Below are 27,633 nucleotides of genomic sequence, written 5' to 3' on the forward strand. Positions count from 1 at the left end.
AAAGTAGATAAATTTCCTCAGATGCGGCTTAAAGACTCAGTATGAGTCAATACTTTCTTATTGCTAACTTGACCTGGACAAGACTGTTCTGAAGAAGGAACAAGGAAAACATTCCCTTGACAAAAAAAAATCCACGTGTGTTCAGATAGTTGGCTAATACTATATTTTTCAAGTTAGAAGAATCGTGATAATAAAAAATCATTTATGATAATAGCAACGCTAGAATTTCTTCTGATTATATGAGGGGCTCAAAATGGTGTACCCACGTTACGTTTTAGCAAACATTAGCAAAGTTCTGTTGCTAAGCCCTAACCCCAACAGGCATTATCATTTTTAGTTCTTAATTTTTGGAATTTATTTATGTAAATTATCTGACGACTGAAAATTGTTCTGAAAGTTTATTAAACATAATTATAATATTAATAACTAAGATTCAAAATTAACAGAAAGAAAAGGAGCCAAACATTTTGCTTCATGTCAACGGCTGACTCTATCTTTTTCCAAAACCATTCCTGTAAACGCCAGGTAGCCAGTGAGAAGATTCAGCTGCAGCTTTTGCCAAGATTAGGTCCTATATATGCTAGCCAAATTGGTAAATTCATTGCTTCAACACCTCATCAGACCCCTGCAACTAAATGGATGTAATTTAACAGAATAAGAACTGAAGCGTTACTGAAAGTTAATTGTAAATATGTACTTTAAAAGCTAACCCTGACCTGATCCTACATGGCTTAATACGTGGTTCTGCTCTGAACAGCAGTGTTGGATATTATCATGGGTATCCTAGAGTCTATACAAAACATTTCTATTGCTTCCTACCAGCTCTGCAAAAAATCAGTCTGCAATGCAAAAAATCAAGACGGCTTTTCTGTTTGCCCCGTACTGTCGTGGGGGAAGGTTCGATTGCAATCTCTTTCTCCGACAGCTGCAAAGCTTCACTGACTTTGCGAGGGTGCCCCACTTAGGGCTGACATAAGTCCCGCTCTGCACACTGAACACGCGCGTTCAGGCTCACGGAGACGTTTCTGGAGCACGTCTTTAGCAGAGTGTCCCCTTCGAGGTGCACCAAAAGGAATAAGTGCCACCTACTTCATTGCCTCTTTTGTGGAGAAACTGCAGCATTCAGAGACAGAAGGAGAAAAGCTTATTTGATTAGCAGGATCTGGATGAACTCTAGGATCAGATCTACTGAGAAAGAAATAGTCACTTTTCACAGTGAAAGTGTACCAGTGTCTACAAGCCCTCTGTAACATGGTGACTATGCTATTTAGGTAACTAACGAGAATGTGTTCGAGCATTGCAGCAATCTACACATAAAATAATTACTAAATGCAGTTTTGCCAACCTCTGGGATTTTATGCTAAGGCTTGCGGTTCTGCGGTTCTTCTTCTTAGCAAGTGAGACCCAGAATGAGAACATTTCTCCCCTGGTGATCGCAGAGAGAAGCACGGGGTTGGGCACTTAAAAGGCTGTATGCAGTGAAAGTAGAACTTGGGTGCCTAATGCATAAATGTATGGCCTCCAACCAGGTACCAGGAGGCCACTAAATTAAAGTAGTAGTATAATTATAATTTTTAGGTGAAGAATTTAGAAGACCTCAATATCGACGGAACTAAATGGCTCAGCGTCTCTCATTCAGGATCCCAAAGCAAGTGTCCTCCCTCCTCAGGAAATCCCAAACCGCTCAACACTGCTGAAATTGAGGGAGAAAAAAAATCATTGGAAATACACCCATATGTGAAATGGATTTTGGTTCAATGACTAACTTTGCCCAAACTTGGTCAGCTTTTCTTGGAAACAGCTCAAGGCAGACATCCTATAGCTAAAGAAACTATACCTGCAAGGAGGAGAAGCTTCATATTAAGTTCTAAAGCTTCTTACTGAAAGAGCTATAACACTTTTACATATATATAGGTATGTATACACACACACCCACACCCACACACATAAATATATATATACAAATAAATAAATATCTTCGCCTTAAAGTCAGAGTTGCGTTGTTTTAGCTGAAACAGTTCAAAAATAAATAAATAAAAAGAAAAAAGACAAGAGATACCTGGCATGAAATGACCATTCTGAACAATTATGCAGCTGAAGTTAGGCACTTACAACAGCAAGCACAGAGCAACTTCAAATATTGGCTGCCAGTTTCTATCAATAATACTACGGTATTATTTTAATTATTATATACATAAAATAGCTCCATACAGAGGAAGTCATTAAAATAGACTTCAGTCATAGTGGAATGGGTCTTATCCCTATATCTTGATCATTTTATTATTTGAAATCACTGACCTATGCACTGTATCACATTTAAGCTGAAACAGATATTTCCAGAGAATTCATCAATCACAATTCATTTTCCCACCTTCCATCTAGGTTATAATCACCTATGACTGGAGGTTTCTGATGGGACAGCATCTTTTACATACTCTCTTATCCATCCAAACTACATTTGGGCTAATAAATCTTATTTTTGTAGTTGCACTGGAACAGAAAGAACATTTATTAGTGGAAACTTATGAGAAGAACATGAGATGTTCTGAGATACCATTTTAAGAGAAAATCATAGCCTGTGTTGCTGAGTTCAAGGTACTATATAAACCAACCCTGTACCTGTGTGGTCACTTCTCAGTTCAATGACCCTTTCTCAGCATAAACATGTCTCCCCAGACATATATGCCCACGGGCACCAGATTGTTTGGGATTAATTTTTTAAAACCGCAGGATACGTTGCAACCCTAAAACAACTACTATCGCTTGCAGCCCACAGAAAGGAAGGGTCAGACTGAGCCAAGTGCCACCCAACTCTTTCACCAGAACTGAGTCCGGGTAAGTCAGGGACGGAGTGGAGCGCAGGGAGCTGGTATGAGCCTGCCGCTGCCTCTCCTGCCACGGGACCCACCGACTGCAGCACTCACGGCCAGACCTTCACTCAGCAGCTGCTCCGAGAGGTCGTGTTTGGAGAGCGACTGACTGCCAGGCGCACTCTTGGAGCTGAACGCCAGCCCGGAAGAGCCCTGCACGGTGAAAGGGCGGAAGGAAGGCTGCTTAGCAGTTCTTCACATCCCCGACGGGGAGAGCTGAAGGACAGCCTCAGAATCCGTGTCGAAAGCCTGCAGACAATCTTAGATTATTTCTAAGTGGAAACAGATCGCCTGTGACATCCTGCGCATGAGGTCCCACGGTACCTCTGCTAACCTGGGCTTTGGAAAGGAGGGTGAAGGATGTGTGTGGTGAGAGCAAAGATGAGGCTTTCTTCTGCAAGAACACAGGGTGAACTAACACTGAATTTACCTTAGTGAGAGGCAGCGTACAAAGATACTGCCCTTATCTTGTTGGCTCTTCCATCCGACACGTCGTTCCCCAGCACCTCATTTAAGTGTGGGCACGGGGAGGTGCCACCAGCAGACTCGTGTCCCCCCGAGCAGTCAGGGCACGACCGAGACCCAGTGCGCGCTAAGCTCCTTAACTCACGAAAGGAACCAGCACATTATGCAAGTCGACACATAACTAGCAAGCAGATTTCACTAATCTGATTTAGCACAAACATGGTTACATGACTTCAGGCTTGGATCTGGCCTGGGTCGCTGGTAGGCACGTGGCAGCCTAAGTCTGTCTGCTACGTTACGCTGGGTACGCATACGCTTACTAAGACATTTCACTTTCTTCACTAATTCAGGCATGTTGTAAAGCTAACCGTAACCTTCTACTTCGTAATAGTCTCAGAATAAGTTAGGAGATAACCTGACATATTTAAAAAGTGCAATATTTTCTTTATGGAAAAAGAACATTTTAAATAGATTTTCCTTCTAAATACATGGAGTTTTCTGCCTTCCTCACATTAACAGATGTCCAATTTGTCATTCCAGTCAGCTTTTCTATTGAAGCTGCCCTTTGCTAAATGTTCGGGGCGGGGGGGGGGAGAAGCAGAGCAGGACAGGACACAACTTTCCACAGCTTTTTTCCTTTGAGAAGGTCCTTCAGAACCACCCTTTCCACATCCTCTTGTGGCTGCTGCTTCTTAGTCTTCTAACCCCTGTTCTTTAGTGAAGGATTTCCTCTGTCAGCACTTTGCTCTTTCCAAACCTGAGTTCGTATGGAGTTTTCTATACTATCAGCTATTCAAGAGACTTATTTTCTGTATAAGCAGTTGCAAGCTACATTTAATACTTGCAGTTCAGCTGATCTGAACTTAATTGGATGTTATGCTGTCCAACGTTATTTTAATAAGTATTAATAGCTTCAGTCTCATCTTTACAGAACACAAAACCAGGAAAGGGGGGGAGGAGGTAAGTTCCTCCCCCCAAAAGAAAACCCACTGAAACATAAACTGAAATGAGGTGAAGCAGCAGTACAAAAAAAAAAAAAAGGATTACTGTCACCATTCATTTGGCAAATTGGATGTCAAATAAGCAAAAACTAATGCTAGTAAGGAAAAATGAGGCACTGGTCATTTGGCCTGGGAGAGGACAGAAAGAGCACGTTAGACTGTGTCCAAGTAAAGCCAAGCCTTGTGGTTTTGCATATGGAGAACATGTAAAAAAGAAAGTTATATTCCATGCTATTGTATCTCGTGCTACAATATCATGAGACGAGTGTTTGCTAATATCACATATGGTAGAAATATGGATGCATTAACATCTATTTCATTCAATAAATGCTGTGGAATATGGAGTGTTTGCTCTCAAAAGCTCTTTCAGAGCTGACAAATAAGATTTAAGGATGCCGGGCCCTTGTATTTCTGCGTCTTCACCCTCATCTTTCCTGTTCTCAGCTGCTGTTCTCTCGAGTTTTGTGAAAAGGCGTAGGTCTCATTCACATCACGGAAGATCTCTCACTACATCAAACATCTGCTTAAGAAAGGCTGAGGTTTTATTTTCAGTAAGCATGGAAGAAAGTCTGGCTGTTGTCTTCCTGCTATAACGACCTAAACCTTGACTCCCTGCCCTGATTTGTGATCATCTTCTCTCCACATTTTCCCATGTGACTTTTACCAGTAAGCGTGTCCTGGGCTCATACCTTACTTCTGTATTTAAATAAACGCCATAAATGATACGGCAACATAATTTCCAGCCACACCGAGGCAGGTGCCTTAAAAAAAATAAAGCCACTGAACGACTAGCTGACCCTATAAAAAGCACATTCTCACTTGTGCGCTCCATCTCAGGTCCCTGGCCTAAAACATACAACTTTTCAGATGTCACAGAAATCCTCAAAACACCCTTATCCAGGTGTGTCTCAGTCTTGTGGCATTTAAAGTTCTCCATGGCCAGACTGTGGAGTCTCCATCTCTGGAGATACTCAAGACCTGCCTGGACACGGTCCTGTGCAACGTGCTCTAGGTGACCCTGCTTGAGCAGGGGGGTTGGACTAGATGCTCTCCAGAGGTCCCTGCCAACCTCGGCCGTTCTGTGATTCTGAATATCAGGTGAGAAACAGAGCGGGGAGACGGGCGACCGCACCCCAGTCCTGACATCCCTGCTCATTTATCTTGCAACGCCGCGTCCGTGGGACTTTCAGACCAGGGGCTCCTTCCCTCCCACCCCACGGTGTGCACTCCATGGCGACCAAATGTCCTTCTTCAAAATAATTCACTCTCTCGCTTGCGCAAAAGCAAAGCTCCTGGTCAGATTTCAGGAATTTAAAATACATCTATTCCATGTTGATGACCTCAATGTGACAAAGGAGCGTGTTAGACTGCTCCCACGTCAGTGGAGGAAGGCTCTGCAGGAGCTGTGTAACGCCGAGCTCCCAGCCAGTGCTGGACTCAGCCCAGGAGGAACGGCGGTCTCCTGTCCTCGGCCCGTTCTGCCCCAAGCAGAGCGTCAAGCTAAGAGCCCCTTTTGTTAAGGCATGCAAATCTAAAAAGACTCTGTAAGAACCAACGTACGTTTTTCATGTAAATATGGGATCTGCACACAGCAAAAGAGAGGGGGAGAGAAGTAGAAGAAAAGAAGAAGGGGAGGAAAGCAAGAAGTCCCACCCAACACCAGGGACCTTGACCCCGCTCACCACAAAACTTAAGGGCAGGTATCTCCCCACTCAACTCAAATGAGGAAGGGAAGCTCTTTCTCACACTCTTTCTTTCTCTTTTCCTATCGCTCTCAGAGACATCTATCTGCAGTCAATCGTCCATGCCATAAGTTTCTTTCCTCTAAATCATAACTGGTTCATCGTCCAAATCCCGGGGACCCCTTGTCAGAGGGATGCCAGGGGATGTAGCCCCTCTTTGATTAAGTTGAGAGTTGGTTAGTTAACAGAGGACCGGCTAAAGATACGATTCTTTGTACGTAGTCAACATCTTGTTTCACCAGTAACTATTTTTTTAAAGGAATCCTATAACACAAATATGTATGCTTGTACTTTCATGCGCCTAGATTTTATTTCTGTCAATACAAACCTTTACGAATATAGTGATCTGTGCGTCTCATTGGGAGAAAGGAGCTCAGCCTGTGCGCCCGCTAGCCCCAGCCTTAGAGATCTCAAACGTGTAGTCACCATTCGACTTAATTTCCCCACATTGGTTTCATTTTTGCACTCTGCGTGTACATGTGGCTCTTAGTCAGAAACAAGAGCTCCTCGCACAACAATTTAATCTCATCTTGCCATTTCGGCAAGGTACTTAAGTGTACATATAAACATAAGACTTTAAAGGTATGGACCAGCGGAACTAGGCTTCGCGCCTCTCCCTTCCCTCCTCCCGCAGCAGCCCGGCGCGTCCCCGGGCGCAGACCGGACCGTGCAGGCGCCAGCTGCACCACCAGGCTCCCAGCATCGGCCGCCACGCTGGCAACATGTCACTTAAAATGATATTAGCGCAGTGTTTAAAATTGCAGTCTCCGGGCGGTAAGGACACGGAAACCCTGGTGACGCGAGGCAAGGGTGACCTTGTTTCCGTGGTGGCCATCTGCACAAGCGTCTCTTCCGCAGCAACTTTCCTTCCTTTCGGCAGCTTACTCTCCAGGTTGGCATTTGGTAATTAAAAGAGGCAGGAAACCGGGACGGTTACTAACACGGTCCTTTCTATTTCTCTTTAAACTGCAGTGACATAGTATTACAGTGCCCTCAGGTGGTGCAAATTCAGTTCTGTCCCGTCTTTTTTCTAGAAAAAGGACAGCTCCGTAAATAACATTAATTTTAGCAAGCTATACGAATATGGAAGAAACGCCTGTTGCACAGGAAGACAAAGCACAACGTAAGCGATTGTTTACAATGCTCTTGAGCATATTGCTAACTCCTGGTTTTTAAAAACTATTCTTTGTTCATGTTTTAAATGACTAAAAAAAAAAGAAAACCCAAAGAAAATTAACATATTTAGTAATGGCATCACTAATACTATGGAAACAAAGATTGGCAGAAGGAAAAAGAACTAGAAAAGAAGATAAAACCAGGAAGGAGAAAAGGTAATGAATTCCACAAGATTTTTTTTAAGAACAAAAGTCAAGAGACGCATTAAAAAAAAGAAATCCAGATAGCATATCATTTCTTAAATATATTTACCTGTAACAGGGCTTAATGATGAGGAAAAAGGCATAAGTAAAACAGGAGGTAATAAATTCATCATATATCCCGGACCTTTCTGAATTCATGCTGTCATTTGCACATGAGCCTTCCAAAGGCTGTCATTGCTAAAACACATTCCTGGTGTTCAGTCTCGGGTGATGAACGACATTCCCACTTGTACAGAGGAAACTCAGTCTGAAGTAATCAGTTTCCTGAAGGCAGAGTAGACGAAGATGCAGTATAATTTTGTATTTGTGTAAAAAACACACACTCATACACACACTCATACACACACAAAATGTGTAGCCGCATGAAATGAATTTCCTTTACCTGCTTTTACTTCTCATCCAGGGCAATTCCAGTATCGCGCATCACGTAACTGCACTGCTGCTGCATGCCTGACATTTGGCGTTGTTATGTCTTCTTCAAGTAAAAGACGCACGGAAGATCAGCGCACCCTCGGGAGACTCCTCCATAATCAGCCGTAATCACGAGGTCTGCCAGAGATTCTGCAGTATTATAATCCCTGTTACTCTACTGAGACAGTCCTAAAGCAACGGCCTGTCTGCTCACAGGTTTCAATCTTATCACTGAATACGTGCCCAGAAGATGGAGGGAACCGTATCACTGACTGCGGTTCCAGCAGAGAACACCATCACAGCTTGGCTCCGAGGTGGAGCAAGCATCTCGGTTACGGTAGCGCTCTGCTGTGCCGGTAGCGCTCTGCTGCGCTTGCGGCCCCCTTTGCAAGGGCTCCACTGTCCAGCCTGCGACCACACTCGGGTCCTCTCCAAGCCTGCTCAGATACTTCTGCTCCCGAATTGGCTCCTAACGTCTGCTCTGCTCATGGGAGGAATTTTAGTAGTTGTATCCTAACTTCCAAAAGAAAGTCATGCCGTTGCCCTGGTCAAGTTATGTTTACCTTGCTCATTGACCTCATTCGGATGCTGAGCATCTTTCGTTAACAGCATCGTACCCGTTCACAGCACTTTGGAGACAGGTAAGGAGCGTTACCTCCCCAAAGAGGGTGACACGGAGCTAAACACTGCAACGCAGGAGAAGAGCGAGCACAGCAATTCAAGGGAAGAGACATGGGAAGTGTTGCTAAAGGGCGGGATGATTATTCAAAACCGGGTAGGTCGGACTGAACCGTTTCGGAAACAGTTCACCTTGCGTGGCCTGTATCGCCGCATAAGCATCTAAAATTGAGACAGACAGCGCTTAAAGCGTAGAGCGTACCTTCGGGGTTTGGCAGGACCTCAAAGAGATAGTGCAGTCAGAGAGCTGCTTCCTGCGATACCTCGGTGAGGGCGTCCCTATCTGCACAGAACTTGCACCAAGATTACAAAACAGATATAAGGCTACAATTCAAAGCTCAAGCTTTTCTCTGCTAATGTCTTCCAAGAAAAGGGTGGAAATAAGCAATGGCTCTGTGCCAAAGTGAACCCCACTCCCCGCAGAGGATATTAGGACAACCAGCAGAGTACATTACAGCCTTCCCCCAACAGCTCAGCGGAGTCATTTCTAGACTGCTCCAAGCCCGGACAGGACAACAGGAATGTGAATCCTGCCAGTCTTCCACTTCCTGTGGGAATGACACTTTATTTCCTTTCACGGGAATTTGGAAAACCCTCCTGCTACTCTGAAATTATTACTGCATTAAAGGAAAGGCTGTGCTGATCCTCCAGGTGCCCGCGATTGCCCCCAGGATTTCTGATGGTGGCCAGGAGAACTGCTGTTACATTTTTAGTGGCCACCTCTACAACCCATGCCCGCCAAAGGAGGAGGGAGGGAGGAGCTGTCACCCAAAGGCTTCGCCCCCACCCCTTGCAGTAAGCACTCATTCCTTTGTTCTTTTTTTTAAACCTCACTTGGACAGTCAGGAAGAGTTTCACTAACAAAACACTTTTCTGTGGCTTAGCGAGAATCAATAGTGCTTACAAGCACACTGTTTATTTATTGGCAATTTACTCCTGGATTCCCCCATCCAGCCTATCAATAGGAAGGCAATCTCTTTATAGCACTAATGACTTGCAGTAAAGTATATACATCTGTTTAATACAAATAAGGGCAAACGATTTCCTAGTCTTGCTTAGCTAAAATAGAGCTCACAAGGACTTATCTCATTTAAAAAGAATAACTTGTAGCCTTCTTTCATTAAAAGGATAAACTATTAGGATGGAGACAAATAGAAAAAAGCACTGGAGGGAAGAGTGAAGGTTGGGGGGGCAAGCGGAGGCGCAGGTGTGACTTGACAGGCAATGTTCTTAAAACTAACAATAATCTAAGCCACCGGCAGAAGAAAAACAAGAGGGGAGACGGGGTTTCCGGGCAGAAATGTCACCCCAGGGGCGGGAACCGCAGGAGCGGGGCAGCGAGCGGCGGAGGCAGCAGGGGCGCCCGGGCAGCCGCGGCCGGGGGGGACGGCGGCTGGTGGTGCCGCCCGTGAGCCTCGTCTGGGGCAAGACGCCGAGCCGCGAGGATCTAAACACTGTGTTTCATTTCTTGTCCTAATATATATATGTCTTCTATCCCTGCTGTTTTCCACCAGTGACTGTACTGACCACAGTGGATGGGGGTTTTAACATGTTAGATACTTGTTATTAAACCTAATACGAATTTCCCAGCGCTTTGAAATCTTGGTGCTTAAAACCCAAAGCAGAAAAATGAATTCACACAGGAACGCTGAAAACTTCCCTGGAGATGTTCAAAACCCGTCTGGACGCGATCCTGGGCAATGTGCTCTAGGCGACCCTGCTTGAGCAGGGAGGTTGGACTAGATGATCTCCAGAGGTCCCTGCCAACCTCAACCGTTCTGTGATCCTGTGATGTCTTCAATATCACACTCTAGTCTTCACCGCACTTGAAGGGATTTACCTCTAAAGCTCCCACCAGCAGTTCTTCAAAAAGAGATTAAAGCCTTAAAAAGCGAGTACATGCTCCGTTTGGTTTGCAGTGCTAGCTTCCTGTAGGCTAACTGACAGTGGAAAGATTTTATTTTTCCCACGGCTGTGGGTTCAAATGACAGCCAGAGTCGGCAAGTGCAGCAAAGGCCCAAGGCAGGAAGACGTGCCAAGCCTCTTGCCCTCTAGTGCCGGAAAGCACCAAAAGGCAGCCCCGCTCCGGGCTCCACGAGGGAAGTTAATTGGCTTCCTGGGACAGCGCGGGCTGGGAGCAGAAAAGCTGGATCCAACGCTTAGGCCCAAACATGCCTATAGATGCTTAAAAGCAAAGACAGGCTGGACAGCTTTATCCTGAGCTCTTCTCTGAGCCCCCGAAAGCTTTAGAAAGCCGGCTAAGCTCCTTGCACAGCCGCAGCGGCTTGTTTGCGACGGGCAAACTGCAGAGAGCGCCTGACGCCGGCCCGGGACCAGGAGCCAGCGCGACGAGCCGCCGCTGCCGTTTCAGCTCACTGGCTGGGGAAGGGAAGCGGCGTCCCGCTGCCCCCCCCGACGCCTGCACGCAGCGTCACCTGCCTTTGCGCTCCGCCGGCGTCCTTCGGTTGGAGCCCAGCAAATCCCGCTCACAGCTCTGCAACCCGGCTGGCGCTCCCCGCGCCGGCAGGCAGGACCTACCGCCGCAGCGAGCCCCCCGGCCGGCCCTCCGCCCGGCGCGACCACCGGCCGCCGCAGCAGCGCTTCCTGATGCTGAGAGCGTTTCCCAGGTCTGCAACGGTTCAGAAGGGTGGTAATAAAAAAACAAAGCCTGTATTTCAATTTTTTTTTTTTCAGTTTCACAATGCAGGACAGAGGCTGAGGTCCGTGGGGCAGGATCTGCATCCCTCAGGTGCCAGCCAGCTTGAAAATGAGTTTCTTGATGCGCTCTAATTCATTCTCAAATATCGCTGGTGAAGGACGCAAGACTACACAGGTTCCAGCCAGGATTTCCAAGCTTGCTCACCTCTGTGGGTAACGGGCTTTTGGCACTGAGGCGCTGTAATGATTACCGTTAAGCAGAAGACTGATGCAGGGTGTAGGAAAAGCGCTCCTTCCAGCCTCACAAACGGGGCCGTAGAACAAGTTAAAGTCCACGTGTAAGTGTGCGTCCAGTGGCCTTTGTTTTTATAACCTTGTAACACAATATTCTAATTTAAAGACATAATTAGGAGCATTGTGTTAGAAAGCTATAAAAATAAAGACAGACTACCACAGAGCTGTTAAAGACAAGAGATGCTTAGTACCACTTTGCTCATAATGACAAACTGCAAGCACAAAATCGCGCAGCTTAACCACAGTCTCTTGAGCGAGGACACACTGCTGCTGTTTTTTCTCTCCAGATCCTTTGAGAATGAATGCATTTTTTTACCCCACCGTGGAAAGTTACTTTATTTCTTAAACATTTTTGCCTGTACAAACAGAATGACTCAGCAGTCACATAAAAGAACAAACATCCTTCTCTCCTCTGCAAACTTTGTACCCCCTCCAATGGCCAAGTGTAATACCCACAAATTTACCGCTCAGCTGGCACGGCGCTGTGTATTCCCCCTTACTGCGGCGCACGGGGGCCGCTGACCACAGCTGCGTCTGTACCGAGCGTCCTGGTCTTCATCGTGGCTCCCCTACCTGCTGATTCAGTTTTCAGTGAAAAACGTCCCTGTGAGCCCAAAGGAGCCGGACGGCGTGAGCGAGGCGGCGGGAAGTGGGTGGGCTGCCGACGCCGCCGAGCCCGGGGCCTCGCCGCGCTCTGCTCCCTTGCTGGGGCGCCAGCGCTGGCAGCGCGCGACCGGAGTCTGCCCCGCGTCTGCTGCAGACCTAGCCGGAGACCGAGCCCCGAGGTGTCCACAGAAAAAGTCAAGCGTGCCGGGTGCATACGACTTCACAGCGAGTGCAGCTGAAGCCCGCAGATACGCAGATGTGAGCAGACCGTTTCCACCCGTAGCCGGGGAGGGGCTCATTTCCCCCCCAGCTGCTCTCCTGGGCCCCGAGGAGCGGGGCGGCCGGTGCACGTGCAAGGGAGAACAGAAGACGAGCCTGGGAGAGTGGAAGGGCTCTCCCAGACTGTCACGTCCGTCCGACCTCTCGATATATAACGGATTTCTTTCATCTGCCTTAAAGGCCACCCTAGTCTGCAATCGCAGTGGACAGAGGACCAGCACCTGGCTGACCAGGACACGCACCGTGGCACAACTTGTATTCTCTGCAATCGGAAGCCGATGGGCAATGTTTCTGCAACTCACTCTCCTAAATGTCAGAGTCTAAATTGCACCACAGCTACGCTGAGGTGCTGTTTTGTGTTTTGCCCTAAGAACAGTACAAAAATACTGCTTACGATACTGGAAGGCAATACCTTACGTTTTGCATTTTTGTGTTTCTTCACGTTTCTGTTACACCAGTCTCAAGGTCATCCAGTTTTTCTTGTGTGCTGTTCTATACTGATGATGACTTTCAACTCTGTCATTAGCATATTCCTACTTTTTGTGCCAAGGACCATAATGAAAAATATTAAATATGACCAGTCCCAGAACATACATCATCCTGTGGACGCCTCGACAGAGATCATCTCGTTTAAAGTGACTTTGTTTTCCAGCGACTGCGTTGTTCGCCCAAAACGCCCTGTGCTTGGAAACGCCAGCGATCGTCGGCAGGTACCCTGTGCCGAAGCAGCAGCCGTACCGTGAGGCGCCCGGCAGACAGCCGGATCGCACCAGGGTTCTCCACCGGGATGTTCCTGCTCTCTGCCACCACCGCTCCAGCAATTCCAAGCAGCAACATCCTTCCTCCCTCCCCTTCCTATCCTCACTCCCACCCTTCTCGCAACCAGCAGAGTCATTCAGACAAGAAGTCTGTGCGGTGTGAGGAGCTGCCCTGAACTCCCCTTGCCCTGATTACTGCTTTGACACAGGAATTTACGTTTGCATTTTGGAATATCGTACGACGCAGCGGGGGACACTTGCATGCACTGTGCATCTGCCTTCTCCCCAGTCCGTCATGAGAGAGAGAAAGCACACGCATTTACACCTTGGAAGTGTAAAATGCAGATTATTCTTCTCCGTGGCTTATTTTCTTGTAGCGCATGTCCTCTCAGACTTTTTCAGCTGCACAGAGGATGCAACATGTATGTATGACAAAAAGAAGTAGCAGAAGGTTAAGCAGGACTTGAGTGAAGTTAACCCTACTGTAATTCTTTATTTGGATAATGGAAAATGATACTACAGTCTGCGTATGGCTGAATGCATCAGTGTCAGAGGAATGTGGCGTCACCAAGCTCAGTTTTGCTTCGACGTCATCTTGTAGGAAAGGTTGCTCATGTCACGGGCAACGCGCGCATTAATTTTAATAGGTGGAAATTATTAATCACCTGCCCAGTATGGAAATATATCTAAATATGATGATAAAACGCTGCCTTCGCTATCAAGAACAGCCCAGTAAAAATGCGTTATGGTTTTGCAGCCAAGGCAAGGAGGTTTCTCTGTTTGCCTGCAGCCTTGTCGCTAGGGCGGGGGCAGCCGCGGGGGCAGCCTGGGGGCATCCGCCCGCGCTCCCCGCATCCCTCTGCTCGGAGACCCCGGCCCTGCCCAGCGCGGCCCCCCCGCCGCCGGCGGCACCGGCACGGGCGAGCGCCGTCCCTGCGCCGCGACGGCCGCCGCGCCCGCTCCGCTCCGCTCCGCTCCGCCCGCCAGGGGGCGCCGCCCGCCCGCCCGCCGCGGCCCGACGGCGCGGAGCGGGGCGGAGCGGGGCGGGGAGCCGCGGGGGCGGCCGGCCCCGGCCCCCGGGGGGGGGGCCCACGCGCGGCTGCGGGCCGCCTCTGCCCTGCGCGGCCGGGAGCGCAGCGCGCCCCTCCGCGTGCCCCGGGCGCGCTGCGCGCCTCTTCCCGGCCTGCCGGGAGCCGGGAGGTCCCCGCTCCCGCCTGCGGCTTCGCCCCGTGAAACGCCCCAGCCCTCCCCGCTGCCGCCCCAGAAAGCCCCCGCCAGCACAGGCGCGGCGCCGTCGGGCCGCCGCCGGGGAGCGCCCGCTTCGCAGGCGGAGGGAGCCCGAGCTTGTTTTGGCAGGGGGGCGCAGGGCCGGGCCGGGCCCGAGGCGGGGAGCGGCGGGCAGCCCCCGGCCGCCGTCGCGGGCGCCAGCGCTCCTGCAGAAATGTGTTTTGGCTGCGCCCCCCGAGGGGGCGGCCCGGGCGCGGCGGGCGGCAGCGGGGCCGCGGACCGAGACAGGCGCCTGCTGCCTCCTTCTCAGCCAGGGGCCGGAAGACGCCGAGCGCTGTCGGAGCAGCTTTGCCACGGCCCGGCGTCTGCAGGGATAAACAACGTTTATTCCTACCTGGAGAACGCGGGGTATCAGATTGCAGGGAAGTCAGTCAGCAGGACAGACGTGTAGCGACGGTCGCTGGTGACAGACGCAAGTCGCCGGCCGGGAGGCGCGGGAGGAGGGCGCCGGCGCCGGGAGCGGGGCCGCGGACGCCCCGTCCGTGCGGCAGGGCTCGGCTCGCCCCGGCGCAGCCCTGCCCCGTCCGGCCCGCGGGGCCGCCCGGCTGCGGGGCCCGTCGGGGGGCCGCTCTCCTGCCCTGCTTAATCGGTGTGCGCAGGGCGGCGGCCCGCGCAGCCTGCGCCGCTGGTCAGTGCTGAGGCGGAAGAACCGCGGCGGGGGCGGGGGCGGGGGGCGGGGGGGGCCGGGCCCTGCCCGCCGGGACGGGGCGACGCGGGCGCCACCGCCGCCAGCAGCGCGGGGGGGGGCGGGGGGGGCGGGGGGGGCGCCCACCCGCTGCCTCCCAAAAGACCCAGGCGCCGCACGAGTGGCCCCGGGCCGAGGGATGATGCGGCTTCATCAGCGCGATAAACCTTTTTGTTGCCGGTGTGTTTGTGTTGTGCTCGTTACGTTTGTGTTTGCAGCAGGTGGAGAACAAAAAAACCAATGAACTGTTTTTTTTAAAAAGACCTGCTTTAAGGCATCGTCGTTTTTCATCTAATTTTTTATACGTTAGACTGCTTCCGAGGATGGATACAAGACAGAAAGGTTTACATCATTTCTGGTTTCAGCGGCTGAAAATAAAGATCAGTAATCGAGCCCACGGATTTACTCCCCAAACTGCCATTAATATTAAGGCCGATGTTTCAAATTAAACGAGACCGTTTTCACCTACTAAAGGGGCTGACGATAATATGTAATTATAGCCAACGGAGCACGCGTTTTTATAATAGTTCTTATTCTACGCTGAAGTAAATCAATGTTTACTTTGTAAACACTGTGAAAAATTTTAATTCCACGTTTGTTGTAGTTAATATTTTCCTTGATTAATAGCGCGCCAAGGCACGTAGGAGAAGGCACTTGTAAGGCGGCGAGCGCACGATAGTTCCGACGTTACTTTCCATAACAATTGCAGATCCGAGTTCTTATTTTCTGAACAAATCAGCATATTTCCGATTAAGAAGAACACCTGCGGCAACTTTCTTGCTGCAAACGCGCTTCGTTTCGCAGTGATGCCAGAGCCATGCTCTTCCTCTCAAGACAGCGGTTCAGCCAACCGTCGGTTCTCCGGGGCAAGCCCTCGCTGATGTCAGGCTGTTTAAAACCTGACGATAAAACTTGAGCAAAGCAGACCCGGGACATAAGGTTACCGTTTATAATCGTGTTTTAAGGACTCGAGTCTCGTATGCAGGGAGCAATTAACATGTCAGCAAACACAGAGCTAATTAACCATTAACCAGAGAAGGAGCACCCAGAAGCAGTCACCGGGTAGGCGCCGCTCGGCAGCCCCCCCCGCTGCCCCTCCGCGCGGAGCGGCGCGCTGCGAGGAGCCGGGAACCCCCGCGCGGGCCCTGCCCGGCGGGAGGGGCCCGACGGGGCGGCCGGGAGGCCGCGGCCCCCACGCAGAGCGGTGAGCGCGCGGCCGGCAGAGAGACGGGGCCGGTGCGGCCCCGTGGGGGCGGGTCGCGGCGGGGGCCCCGTCGGCGGCGCGCGGCCACGTGCGGCGGCGCGCGCTCCCACGGCGCCCGCGGGCCGCCGGCCCACCCGTGACGTGTCGGGGTGGGGGCGCTGGGCGCCCGCCGATTGGGCGGCGGCGGCGGCGCGGGGAGGCGGCCGCCCAATGGGCGCGGCGCTCGCAGGTGCCCGCGCGGTTATCTGCGCCCCGGGGCGCGGCGCGCACGGTCCCCGCCGCCGCTGCCGCCGCCGCCGCCGCCGCCGCCGCCGAGACGCGCGGGCCGAGCGAGGCGCGCAGCCCCGCGGCGCCCACCCGCCGGCGCCCCGCTCCGCCCCGCTCCGCTCCGGTCGGATTTGCAGCCGGGGCGCGGAAGCCGAAGCCGAAGCCTTCCGGGGCCGCGCTGCCAGCGGAGGTCTGTTTTCCCCGAGACTGGTCTGCCCTGCCGGCGCCGTCGCAGCGTTTGCCCGGTTTTGCTCTGCGCCGCGCTCCGGCCCCGACGCCGCCGAGGCGCGTCGCGGGCTGCAGGTGCGGGCGGAGCGGCGGCGAGCTTTTCCTGCTGCGGGCAAACTTTGCTACTTGCTGTTACTTTGAACCTGAGAGCCGAAAGGACGCTGACCAGCCCGCGGTTGGCGCTCCTCGCGTGGGGTTTAAAAATTAAGCCGCTGCCGCCGTGGTTGGAGAAGGACCCGCGTTTATTGATGACCGCCAATGTTAGCGGTGGGGCAGATGGATGCTAATCGCCAGAGCGCGTTCGTCCTCAGCAGCACGCCGCTGGCCGCGCTGCACAACATGGCCGAGATGAAGACCTCGCTCTTCCCCTACGCGCTGCAGAACCCCTCCGGCTTCAAGGCGCCGGCCCTGGGCGGACTCAACACGCAGCTCCCCTTGGGGACGCCGCACGGAATAAGCGACATCCTGGGGCGGCCCGTGGGCACCGCCAGCAACCTGCTGGGCGGGCTGCCGCGCATCAACGGGCTGGCGGCCTCGGCGGGGATGTACTTCAACCCCGCCGCCGTGTCCCGCTACCCGAAGCCGCTGGCGGAGCTGCCGGGGCGGCCGCCCATTTTCTGGCCGGGAGTGGTGCAGGGCTCTCCCTGGAGAGACCCGCGGCTCGCCTGTCCCGGTAAGTGCGGCCGGTCCCGGCGGGGCGAGGGAGCGCGGCCCGCGGTGCCTCCCCGACGGGCGGCCCGGCCCGGCCCCGCTGGCAGGAGGCGCGGGGCGGCCGCGGCGGGAGCCGGGGGGACGCCGCGCCGGACGGGGCGGACGGTCCGCGGGGCCGACGGCCGCCGCGCGCGAGCCCGGCCCCGCCGCTTAGATGCCGCTCGGGCCCGCCACGGCGCGGAGACGTCCCCGGACCAAATCCTGCTCTAGACCAGCAGCGTCCGAGCAGCGGCGCCACCCGGAGCAGCCCCCGGCGCCCGGTTGCCCCGTTAGCGGCAGGCGCAGACCTTGTTCCGAGCTCGGATCAAGTGCAAACCCCTCGCTGACGGAGCTGTTTCTCCTCCGCTTTCAGCTCAGACGGGCATGGTTTTGGACAAGGACGGCAAGAAGAAGCACTCGCGGCCGACTTTCTCTGGGCAGCAGATTTTTGCTTTGGAGAAAACCTTTGAACAGACGAAGTACTTGGCAGGACCGGAGAGAGCCCGCCTCGCCTACTCCTTAGGCATGACCGAGAGCCAAGTGAAGGTAGGTCCCCGCGGGCAGCGCCCGCCGCCCGGTCGCGGCCTCCCACGCCGGCCCCCGCTCGCTGCCGGGCCGGCGCCGGCACCTTCCCCTTCGGCAAAATTGTCAGCAACCGTTTAAAACTATACAGCCGCGGAAGGCCCTTTTTTTAGGCCAGTTATAATTTGAATTACGACATTTGAATATTGGATAGCGCTTAGGCCGCGTTGCACTTAGCCGATTTTGTCCTTAGAGTTTTTTGTGTTGCAAATGATTAAAAAAAAACCCAAACAAATAACCCTCCCCCCAAGCCCCAGGCAAGTAAATGGTTTCAGCACAGGTCAGTTTCCCACGGAGTCCGTGCCCGGTAATCGGCACAGCGCTATTTTGTGGAACCGCGCAAATCGGTCAGCCAGCGCTCTGAGCGCACGGCAGTGTTGAGCTGCCCTGGGAACGCGCAGTCCTCGTTTTCTTGGCCACCTCGTTTCATCTTCCACCTATTCTTGCTGTTCCGCCGAGCCGCTGCGTGCCAGTTCGCCCCGCTCGGGCCGGCGACGCAGCGGAAACGCAAACCCGGAGGGGCGGCGGAGCCGCCGCCCGCGGGGCCCCTCCGCGCTGCGGGGCTGGGGGCGCGGGGCCCCCGCCGCGGGGCGCGGAGCGGGGCGCGCGGGGCGGCGCGGGGCGGCGCGGGCTGAGCGTGTCCGTGTCGGCGGCCGGGCCGTGCCGTGCCGGGGCCGGGCCCAGGTCTGGTTCCAGAACAGACGGACCAAGTGGCGGAAGCGGCACGCGGCGGAAATGGCCTCGGCGAAGAAGAAGCACGACTCGGAGACGGAGAAGCTGAAGGAGAGCTCGGACAATGAGGACGATGACGAGTACAACAAGCCCCTAGACCCCAACTCGGACGACGAAAAAATCACGAGGCTACTGAAGAAGCACAAATCCACGAGCCTGTCGCTCGTCAGCCCCTGCAGCACCAGCTCGGACACCTTGTGAGGGCGGGCACCGACGGCCGCGCCGACTCGGCCCCCGGGGCGGCCGCCGCCGCCGAGGCGAATTGTACCTGGATGTTTAAAGTGGTGTGTTGTACAGCCTAAGATGTATGTGAAATGTATATATTTTTTACAGAATAAGTTATGAAATTATTTTCCTTCTCATTGATGTAAATTTCAGAGGAATCTTTCCAACTTTTTGGCGTTTGTTTTGTGTCCTTTTGAGGTTTGCCCTTCTTTCTTTCAGCCTTCTTGCCGATCTCCTGCTCCTAACAATCAGATTTTGTTACCGTTTTGTATGGATCGCCCAATGCAAGCTCAGCCACTTTGTATATAGTAAATTTCAGATTTTGTGATGTATATTTCTAGTGTAAAACGGCTGTTTTCTTTCACCCCCCCTCCCTCGACTCAGTGTTTTGGCGCTTTGATTTCTCCTGCCTCTGGCTTTTCTGCTTAATAATACCAAAAAAGAAAAGATTTCCCCCCCACCCCCCCAAAAAAGCGCAAGAGGAAAATGGACACTTGATTTTAAATTGGATTAAAGTAATGTTGTTTCCACATCGGTTGGAAAGACTTTGTATAAATCAATAAATTATTTAACAAGCTTCTCCTTTAGCGAGTTTCCCCCCTGTTCTTTTGCAGTGCCGGGGCAGCCGCGGCGGGCCGCGCAGGGCGGCGGAGCCCGCGCACGGGGCCGCTCGCCAGCGTTTGGCCAGAAAAGGGCGCGGAGGGCAGCGCCGGGCGTGGGAACCGCCTTACCTGTTGCAGGGTAATTTCTGGCTGTCGCTTCACTGGTGCGGGGAGCGGGGCCCGGGGAGGGGGGTGTGTTAAATTTGAAGTCGCGGCCGCCCCGGCAGCGCGGGGAGGGCGGCGGGAGCTCCCCCCCGCCCGGGGCCTTTGCTCTCCGCGGGCTCCGGCGGCCCCGCGCGTCCCGTCCCGTCCCGTCCCGTCGCGTCGCGTCCGGCCGCGGCTCCAGGGGCCCCGCGCGGGCGGGCTGCAGCCGCCGCGGCGCCGAGGGGGCGGGCAGGGCCCGGCCGCTGCCCCGGCAGGTCGGGAGCCGCTGCCGCCGCAAGCGCGGCCCGGCCCGGCGGTGACCCGGGGACGGGGGCGGACGGCTCCTCCGGCGGCACCGTCGGGGCTCGGGGTCACCGGCGCTTGGGACCCCCCCCCCGGGGAAACAGGCGCCTGCCCAGAATCGGGGTCCGCCAGCCAAGCCGGCATGTGCGGGGCCGGGGCTGCGGCCGCCCCCGGCACGGGGGAGCGCTCTGGGGCCACGGGCAGGTCCTGAGCCGCGGGACGGGGCGGGGGGTGGCGGTTGTGGACCCCCCTCCTGGGGAAAAGCCCACGGACGAACCTCCCGAGCGGCGAACGCCGTCGCCGCCTTTTCCCTGCTGGCGCCTCGGGGGCGAGGGCGGCTCGCACAGACGGCCGCCCCCGCCGCCGGCCCCACCGCGGCCCCGGTCGTCACGGGCGCGTGGGCGGCCTGGTGGGGTTAAGCCCGCTTCGTGGTCAGGCTGCCTTTTTCTTCCGTTTAATGCCTGAGACAGGCTTTTCTTTCAGCCGCTTAGCTGCCGGTTTGCGCGCCGAGCGGGGCCGCGGGGCCGCCCGCCATCCCCGCGCCCGCCCCGTCCGGCCTCCGCCTCCGGCAAGCGGCTGGAGGGCAGCAGCGCCGGGCCCTCGCGGTCCCCCCGCACCTCGGCGCGGCCCCTCTCCTTCCCACCCGCGCCGCCTCCGCGCGTGGCGGGGCCGCCCGGGCGCGGGGGTCCGCGCGGTCCCCGCGCGCCGCGGCCACGCTCCGCGCCGGCCCGCGGAGCCGCCGGCCCGCGGCGCCCCCCCCGCCCCGGGCATCCAGGTGCCGCCGCTCGGGGCCGTCGGGGCCGTGCGCTTCGCTCGCTTTGATTTATTGCGCTCAGATCTGAGCAGATCCTCGGCTTTCCGTCAGGGCGGCTCGCTATTTTGGGGGAGGGCGGGGGGGGTCCGGCAAGTCCTTACTCACGGCAGGCGGCGGGCTGGCGAGCCCTCACTCGCGCTCTACCCTGTTCGCAGGCCAAGTAAATCACGTTCAGAAATTAATCTTCACTTCGGCTTTGAACATACTGAGACGCGACGCTGGAACCGCAGCGGAGAACCGGAGCCGGTTTCCTGGCTCCTAAGGGAAAATGACAGGATGAAAAAAACCCACCCGCACTTGAAAGTCGGATTCCTCACACCTGCTCCTTTCCAGATTTTTTTTTTTTTAATGAAATGTGCCCCAAGGAACTCGGAAACCTATATTCTGCGATGAGTAGCTGGCTATAGAACAAGGTGGCTTTGTAACGCACCCGCGCGGCGAGCCTCCGCCGGGGACGCGCGCTGCCTCCCGCGGGGCGGGCGCGGCGCCGGCCCCGGCAGCTGAACCCCGGCGGCGGCCGAGCCCCGACGGCGGCCGAGCCCCGACGGCGGCTGAACCCCGGCGGCGGCTGAACCCCGGCGGTGGCCGAGCCCCGACGGCCGAGCCCCGGCAGCTGAACCCCGGCGGTGGCCGAGCCCCGACGGCCGAGCCCCGACAGCGGCCGAGCACCGGCGGCGGCTGAACCCCGGCGGCGGCTGAACCCCGGCGGTGGCCGAGCCCCGACGGCCGAGCCCCGGCGGCGGTCGAGCCCCGACGGCCGAGCCCCGACAGCGGCCGAGCCCCGGCGGCGGCTGAACCCCGGCGGTGGCCGAGCCCCGACAGCGGCCGAGCCCCGGCAGCTGAACCCCGGCGGCGGCCGAACCCCGGCAGTGGCCGAGCCCCGACAGCGGCCGAGCCCCGGCGGCGGCTGAACCACGGCAGCGGCCGAGCCCCGACGGCGGCTGAACCCCGGCGGTGGCCGAGCCCCGACGGCCGAGCCCCGGCAGCTGAACCCCGACAGCGGCCGAGCCCCGGCGGCGGCTGAACCCCGGCGGTGGCCGAGCCCCGACGGCCGAGCCCCGGCGGCTGAACCCCGGCAGCGGCCGAGCCCCGCTGGCGGCCAGCGCGCCCCTGCCCGCAGCCCCCGGCCCGGACCGGCCCGCTGCCTCCCACCGACGGGCCGGGACCGCCACCAGCCCCCCGGACACAGACCCCGCGGTACATCCGCGGTACGCTGTAGCAGCTGTGTAGTGGGACGGGGCCGGGCCAGCTCTGCCTTTCCGGCGCGGCGCCGGCGGCAGCGCCGGCGGGGAATATTTCGGGAGCCCCGTTGCGGGCGCCGCACGGTCAAGAGCAGACGCTGCTGTTTTTTCAAAGTGCTCAAGTTGCATTTTATGAATTTCTGCGGGTTAAATTTGAGACTCCTTCAGCTCCACAAATTACCTTGACAGGTCACCTGCGTAACTAACTCACTCCTTTAGCTGGATTAGGGCTATTTATGGGCTTGCCGTTTATAGCTCTGGTGAGTTTATCTATAAATGAGGCTTCAGTCTGAGTTTAAAAAAGGCAGTAGTTTTTCTACAACCAGAGATAATCACAGAGGAGTTTACGGTGGCATATTTATTGAACTACTGGGGACTGGCATCTCATGAATAGCTGTAAAATTGTGTATTAACACGTAGGTACTTTTTAATACAAACTTCCCACTGCCTTTTTTTTGCACTGGAGCGTATTTGTTTGTATTGTGCTCTGCTTACCACTCAGAAATGCATTCAGGCATCTAGGTTTTAATGCAAAAATAATTCTGTCAATTGGCAGGAGAGTAAAAGTTAACTCATTAATGAGAAATTTTACAATTTAATAATTTCCCTGTAATCCCCAATGCCCGAATTAAAGGGACAGACAGAGCGACGTTCACCATGATCAGTTTTATTGCTTGAGAACCAGAGTACTCATTGCTAAAGGCCTTCAAAGTTATCATGAGTTGAGTTCGCTTAAATAGAATTACTGTGTGGTTATAATGCAACATGGCACAGTAACAATACAGCTGCAGACACCCTTTGGCCAACAGTACTTCATACAAACCCAGATTGTACTGCTGAGAAAACATTCTGCAAGCGGACATCAAATCATTTTCAATGGTAGTGATTTATACCAAAATCAAGCATCAATCTAATGCCATCACACAGTCCATGAACTCTGTAGTGTTCTAAATTAAATCAATAAAACATACATTTGTGTTTCATCAACAGGCTCTCTAATCACCTTTTAATGTTGTATTTAGTGGTGGGAGAAAGATGTTCGTAACAAGATTATATCGTAGGTTGCACTGAGCTACTAACAGGAAAATTTGCAGAATTTTTTTTTTCTTTAACACTGTACAAATACAGTCTGTGTCCAATACTGTTGCTACCTGAAGCAGAATATTATTTTCTTCTCCCATGTTGTTATTGTTTTAATATAGAATACTTGGCACCATAAAACAGTAACAAAAGACAGACAAAAACAGTTTACAAAATTCTTGAAAGTTACACCCAAACCTACCTAAGAACTTCACATTCAAACCTTAATATTACATAGAAAGAAGGGATTATAGGAGTAACAAAGTGAAACTGCTAATATATGTGCTATATAGTACGCTATATATCTGTATCCAGGATGGCACTGCTATATATTATTTGTAATATATAAATGTTGGTTGTTGATGTACACTTAACTAAATCTGCTAAGACTCCAACACTAACTGCTGATATGGCACTCTCAAGCATTCATATTGGAAAGTATATTTAGCGTAAGTTTTGGTCAGGTTTATAAATTATTTATATATCTGTGTATATATACACATACATACATATATATACACACACATATATATATGTATGTATAGAAAGCAGCTGCTGTGTGATTCAAAAACCATGTAACATGGCAGTATAGTAAATAACATGAGAAAAAAAATCTATAAAAATGAAAAACAAAATACTAAAACTAAAACACAAACCATAAGCCTTGGTCAACAAAGAAAATACCATTTAAAACCATCAATATCTCTATCTATACAATCCAATGTACAAAACCCCAAAGTGGTAAAGATATATAATGTTCGGCATGACACCCTTAAAAGTTTATAATATGCTGAAGTAGCTTTTCCACATTGACAAACACTTATTAAAAGTTGAAAGTTGTGAAATCTAAAATACATAACATCTCTGCTGTCTACTTAGAGTTTTGGCAACAGAATTGTGACATATATATAAAAAATAATTCCACATTTCTACTTGATGTCACATGAACATACAAGACAGTGAGGTATGTGAGGCTTTTCTCAAACAGAGTCCAGATGCTGAAGCATAGTGTACGATCAGCAGTCTAAAAATGTGGCACTCGGGACTTGATTTATCAGTACAGTTGTTACGATTATGTATTTCAATATACTGCGTATTCCTTCCCCTCCTTGCTACAGTGTCGTTTCACGGAAAATCTTCTCAGTTCGTAGGCATCTTTTTCCTGTTGCAGAATTGGCATTTTTTAAAAAGGAAAAATAAACACAGGGGAAATGATGTAGAAAATGTAAACGAAAAGGAAAAAAAAATGATATTTACCACCACATCACTGCACGACACAACACTTGTGCACATTTGCAATAGGTTTACCTGCCCCAGCAGCTATTCGAAAGGACAGGAACACAGGCTGCAGCAAGTTAGGGAAAAACAGAAGTTACACTTTGGAAATACAAACATTTTTTCACAATCAGTAACAGACAGAACAACGATTCCCCTTCAACTGCAGACAGATTATGCGACAATGTGCATTTCACGGGTTTCTCTAACTACAAAACCTTGACGAGAACTACAGCAGCTCCTTGCAGGTCTGCCCCTTTGCTCCCACTGGAACCGAAGGGAAAACGTGCCATCGATTCCTGCGGGAAGGGGACGGCCCCCACGTAACTCCCTTCCCTGGCATCAGGGAGCGCGATCAGCTGCTAACGTAATTCTTGTCAAGTGCACTGCTGACAAAAGGCACAAAAACGTGTGTTTCCGAACTGGCTGTCAATCAGCTGCCGACACACCAAACTTCTGGGTTTACTGCAGAAGTTGGTAAACCTTCTGTATTTCACAGTCTGAACAGGATGATTCTGGACCAAATATCTTAAGTAAGTGTGTTCTTCCTTAGAGACACAATGCTCTGTCTCACAAGAGCTCTGACCATGGAAGCAAATGCAGGTATCTATTTGTAAATTTTGATTTATGAGTACATATGCATTTATGCATGTATTTAAATAACACGTTATCCATCGCTGACCGGTCGTTCAGTTTGCAAGCGTTTGCAAGTCTCTAGCCGAGTTTTGGCACGGCACTCTATCACAAAACTCTGCGGATGCTTTCAGCTGCTGCCTCCTACTCCTTCATCAGCGTTTTCAAAGCAAGCAAACGCTCGATTTTGCTGCATTTCTAACTGAGATTTCAGTCTGATACCTTCAGCAGAGAAGACCATTGGCAAAATTCAGGTCTCTCGCTTCACTTTAACAATTGGCATTTATATCGTTCAATATTCTTTTTCTTACTTGCTACTTCAATATGGAACTGCCAATATATTGTTTTACTAATAATCAGCTAGGCACCAAATTAATCTAAATTGTATTTTTCGAAGCAATTTTGATAACCCAAGGAAAATGCTTATGTTTCACGGGAACAGTCGCACGGGCACACGCGCGTTCCCATTCTTTTCAGCTGGTATCATATCTCGCTGCTAGCACACATCGTCCTGCTCTTTATCTGATGTCGTACAGTATCTATGCGAACATATTTTACTGACTTCAGTTGCATTCAACTGTTTCAAACATTTTCAAAGCAGTAAATTGAAAATAGGAAAGAGAAACAGTTGGCTTAGGTATAAAATTAACAGAAACTAATGCATACAGTCTCCTTCCTAATCAAACTTTGCAAATAAAATACTGCAACATTTATTTTAATTACCTTGTGATCCCCCATGCAGACATTTGGCCCAATGTGGTCATATATTACTATCTTCTCATCATTTTCAGACTGATTAAAAGAAAAAAAAAAAGAGACTAGTCAGGGTTCAAGTGTTCTCCAGATTACAGAAACAGAAAGAAATATAGAAATACTTTATGCAAATAGTTGAAGATGGTTTTTAGATGAGGGCAAACTAAGACCTTTGCCTGGCTTCTCCAGAGAAAAACCGCAGAGAACGAATTCTTACATCCAAAACTGCTTTCAGTAATTTGTGCAATTTGTTCACATAAAGTAGCTCATGAAATCACTGTAGCTACTATTTGCTTCTGGGACCTTAACGACTTTTAGTGACTAACATTTGGATAGACCAATCAGTTACGGTCCTGTTCAAACCTTCAGCAGCTATCAATCAGCTTTAACACAATCCTTTTTTAAGACCAACGCAGAATTTTTACCGAATTAAGTGGGATATGTGTTGTTCTTAGAACAAAACGTAATCCACATTGCCTCATAAGATTATTTTATTTCCTCGTATAGGTTAGGTTAAATGTCCAGAGAGATGAATGAATTTTTTACAGTTTATGGCTACAATCTTTTACACCATTCCTATGAGATGCATTCCTTCATCTGAAAAGAGCATTAAGGATTTTAAGAAAATCAGCTTCAAACGAAAGATGACATTCCTGCAGCCTCCAGTATGAATTGCTTTCATTTTGTTCCGTGCTGAACTTTATCCTCAAAACACTGACTTCTTTACCATTTGTCCTTTAATGAATAATAAAATGTACTCATCTTTCTGACATTTGCAATAAATATGCGATTTTTACAGTCTGTTTTGCTTCTCTAGCACAATACTCCAGGAATAAATACAAATACTTTGACACACAAGACAATTTCTTATTATGCTAAACAATTCCTACAGGCTAATTAAATCTGGACTCTGCACACTCCCAAGTCTCTAATACAATCACAGAGGTGCTTTAAACTAGTTTGCAATACTAATTTATTTTGTATGAAACAGTCAAGACTTTCTCATCTGTAATCAGTCAAGTTTGACTGGGCAATAACTTTATATAAACAGCAGCATTTAGGACTATAAAGTTAAAACTGAATTATCTTTAATGCAGTAAGGAAGCTTAAGGTCAGATTTACTTTACAGCACGGTTGTCTGCCAAAAATATAAAAACATAACCTTCTGCATTGTATGCATGAGCACTTTCCAATATTTCAAGATCGTAATGCCACTAGCATGGGAAGTGGGGATACATTCATCAAAAGCGACTTGATAATTTACAAAGGCAGCATAAAATTGTGGATTTTCAACTGCATAATCTTTAGACAGATAAACAAATTACAGTGGGGCACAAGCAGAAACAATATCCACTTGGCTGAGCATTCATTACTTCATGCTCTCAGGCATCAACGCCGCTCCCTAGCAGTGGGCAACCTTTGGTGTTTTAGGGCTCAGGAAGCATAAAATAACATGATGGTGAGGTAACCGACCATAGCATGATAGATGATGTTGCATGAAAGCTGTTTACAGCCCCATGTCTGTACAATCTGCAATGCCTAGTGTGTAGCTGAACACACCGTACAGGGCGGCAATTTGTGCATACCATCCTTTCTTCACATAGGATTAAAAATGCAGACGTACTACTTTTTGCCTTTGAAATAAAATCCAGATTTGCTAGGACAGAAAAATAAATTATTCAGTTGCCCATAAGAAGAATTAATACAGCAAAATAATTATATGCATAACAATTTTCAGTAGCTAGTT

The 27,633-nt window shown here is 51.5% G+C and overlaps 3 protein-coding genes across 12 annotated transcripts in view; 1 reads left to right on the forward strand and 2 right to left on the reverse strand.

The window, feature by feature from the left end:
• The window catches only part of LOC104141284 (vertebrate ancient opsin), a 42,564-nt gene extending 27,614 nt beyond the window's left edge, over positions 1 to 14,950 (reverse strand). For 4 of the 6 annotated variants that reach the window (XM_068951323.1, XM_068951321.1, XM_068951327.1 and 1 more), the window contains exons 1-3: positions 14,763 to 14,950; positions 7,840 to 8,018; positions 7,507 to 7,721 (exon numbers count right to left, since the gene is read on the reverse strand). The gene's annotated coding sequence lies outside the window, so the exon portion shown is untranslated. The remainder of the gene's footprint in view (positions 1 to 7,506; positions 7,722 to 7,839; positions 8,019 to 14,762) is intronic. The other 2 variants (XM_068951325.1, XM_068951324.1) reach the window with 1 other exon arrangement.
• A 1,668-nt stretch (positions 14,951 to 16,618) lies between these two features.
• Positions 16,619 to 21,340, forward strand: NKX6-2 (NK6 homeobox 2). Of its 2 annotated transcripts, XM_068951329.1 has the most exons (4): positions 16,629 to 17,485; positions 17,876 to 18,048; positions 19,656 to 19,782; positions 21,060 to 21,340. In XM_068951329.1, the coding sequence occupies exons 1-4, from the start codon at positions 17,071 to 17,073 to the stop codon at positions 21,164 to 21,166; spliced, it is 822 nt and encodes a 273-aa protein (XP_068807430.1). In that variant the 5' UTR covers positions 16,629 to 17,070; the 3' UTR covers positions 21,167 to 21,340. The 2 variants fall into 2 exon arrangements, with proteins under 2 accessions (XP_068807429.1, XP_068807430.1); XM_068951328.1 differs by lacking the exons at positions 19,656 to 19,782; positions 21,060 to 21,340 and adding an exon at positions 18,769 to 19,629 and having other exon boundaries at positions 16,619 to 17,485.
• Positions 21,341 to 22,792: 1,452 nt separating this feature from the next.
• Positions 22,793 to 27,633, reverse strand: part of INPP5A (inositol polyphosphate-5-phosphatase A) — a 261,753-nt gene continuing 256,912 nt past the window's right edge. For 2 of the 4 annotated variants that reach the window (XM_068951378.1, XM_068951380.1), the window contains exons 14-16: positions 25,857 to 25,925; positions 24,534 to 24,570; positions 22,793 to 24,387 (exon numbers count right to left, since the gene is read on the reverse strand). In XM_068951378.1, the coding sequence (XP_068807479.1) occupies positions 24,338 to 24,387; positions 24,534 to 24,570; positions 25,857 to 25,925 (156 nt within the window). In that variant the 3' untranslated portion in view covers positions 22,793 to 24,337. Of the gene's footprint in view, positions 24,388 to 24,482; positions 24,571 to 25,856; positions 25,926 to 27,633 lie in introns of all 4 variants that reach the window. The other 2 variants (XM_068951379.1, XM_068951381.1) reach the window with 1 other exon arrangement.

Source organism: Struthio camelus, chromosome 7 (genome assembly GCF_040807025.1).
Source record: "Struthio camelus isolate bStrCam1 chromosome 7, bStrCam1.hap1, whole genome shotgun sequence".
NCBI lineage: Eukaryota > Metazoa > Chordata > Aves > Struthioniformes > Struthionidae > Struthio > Struthio camelus.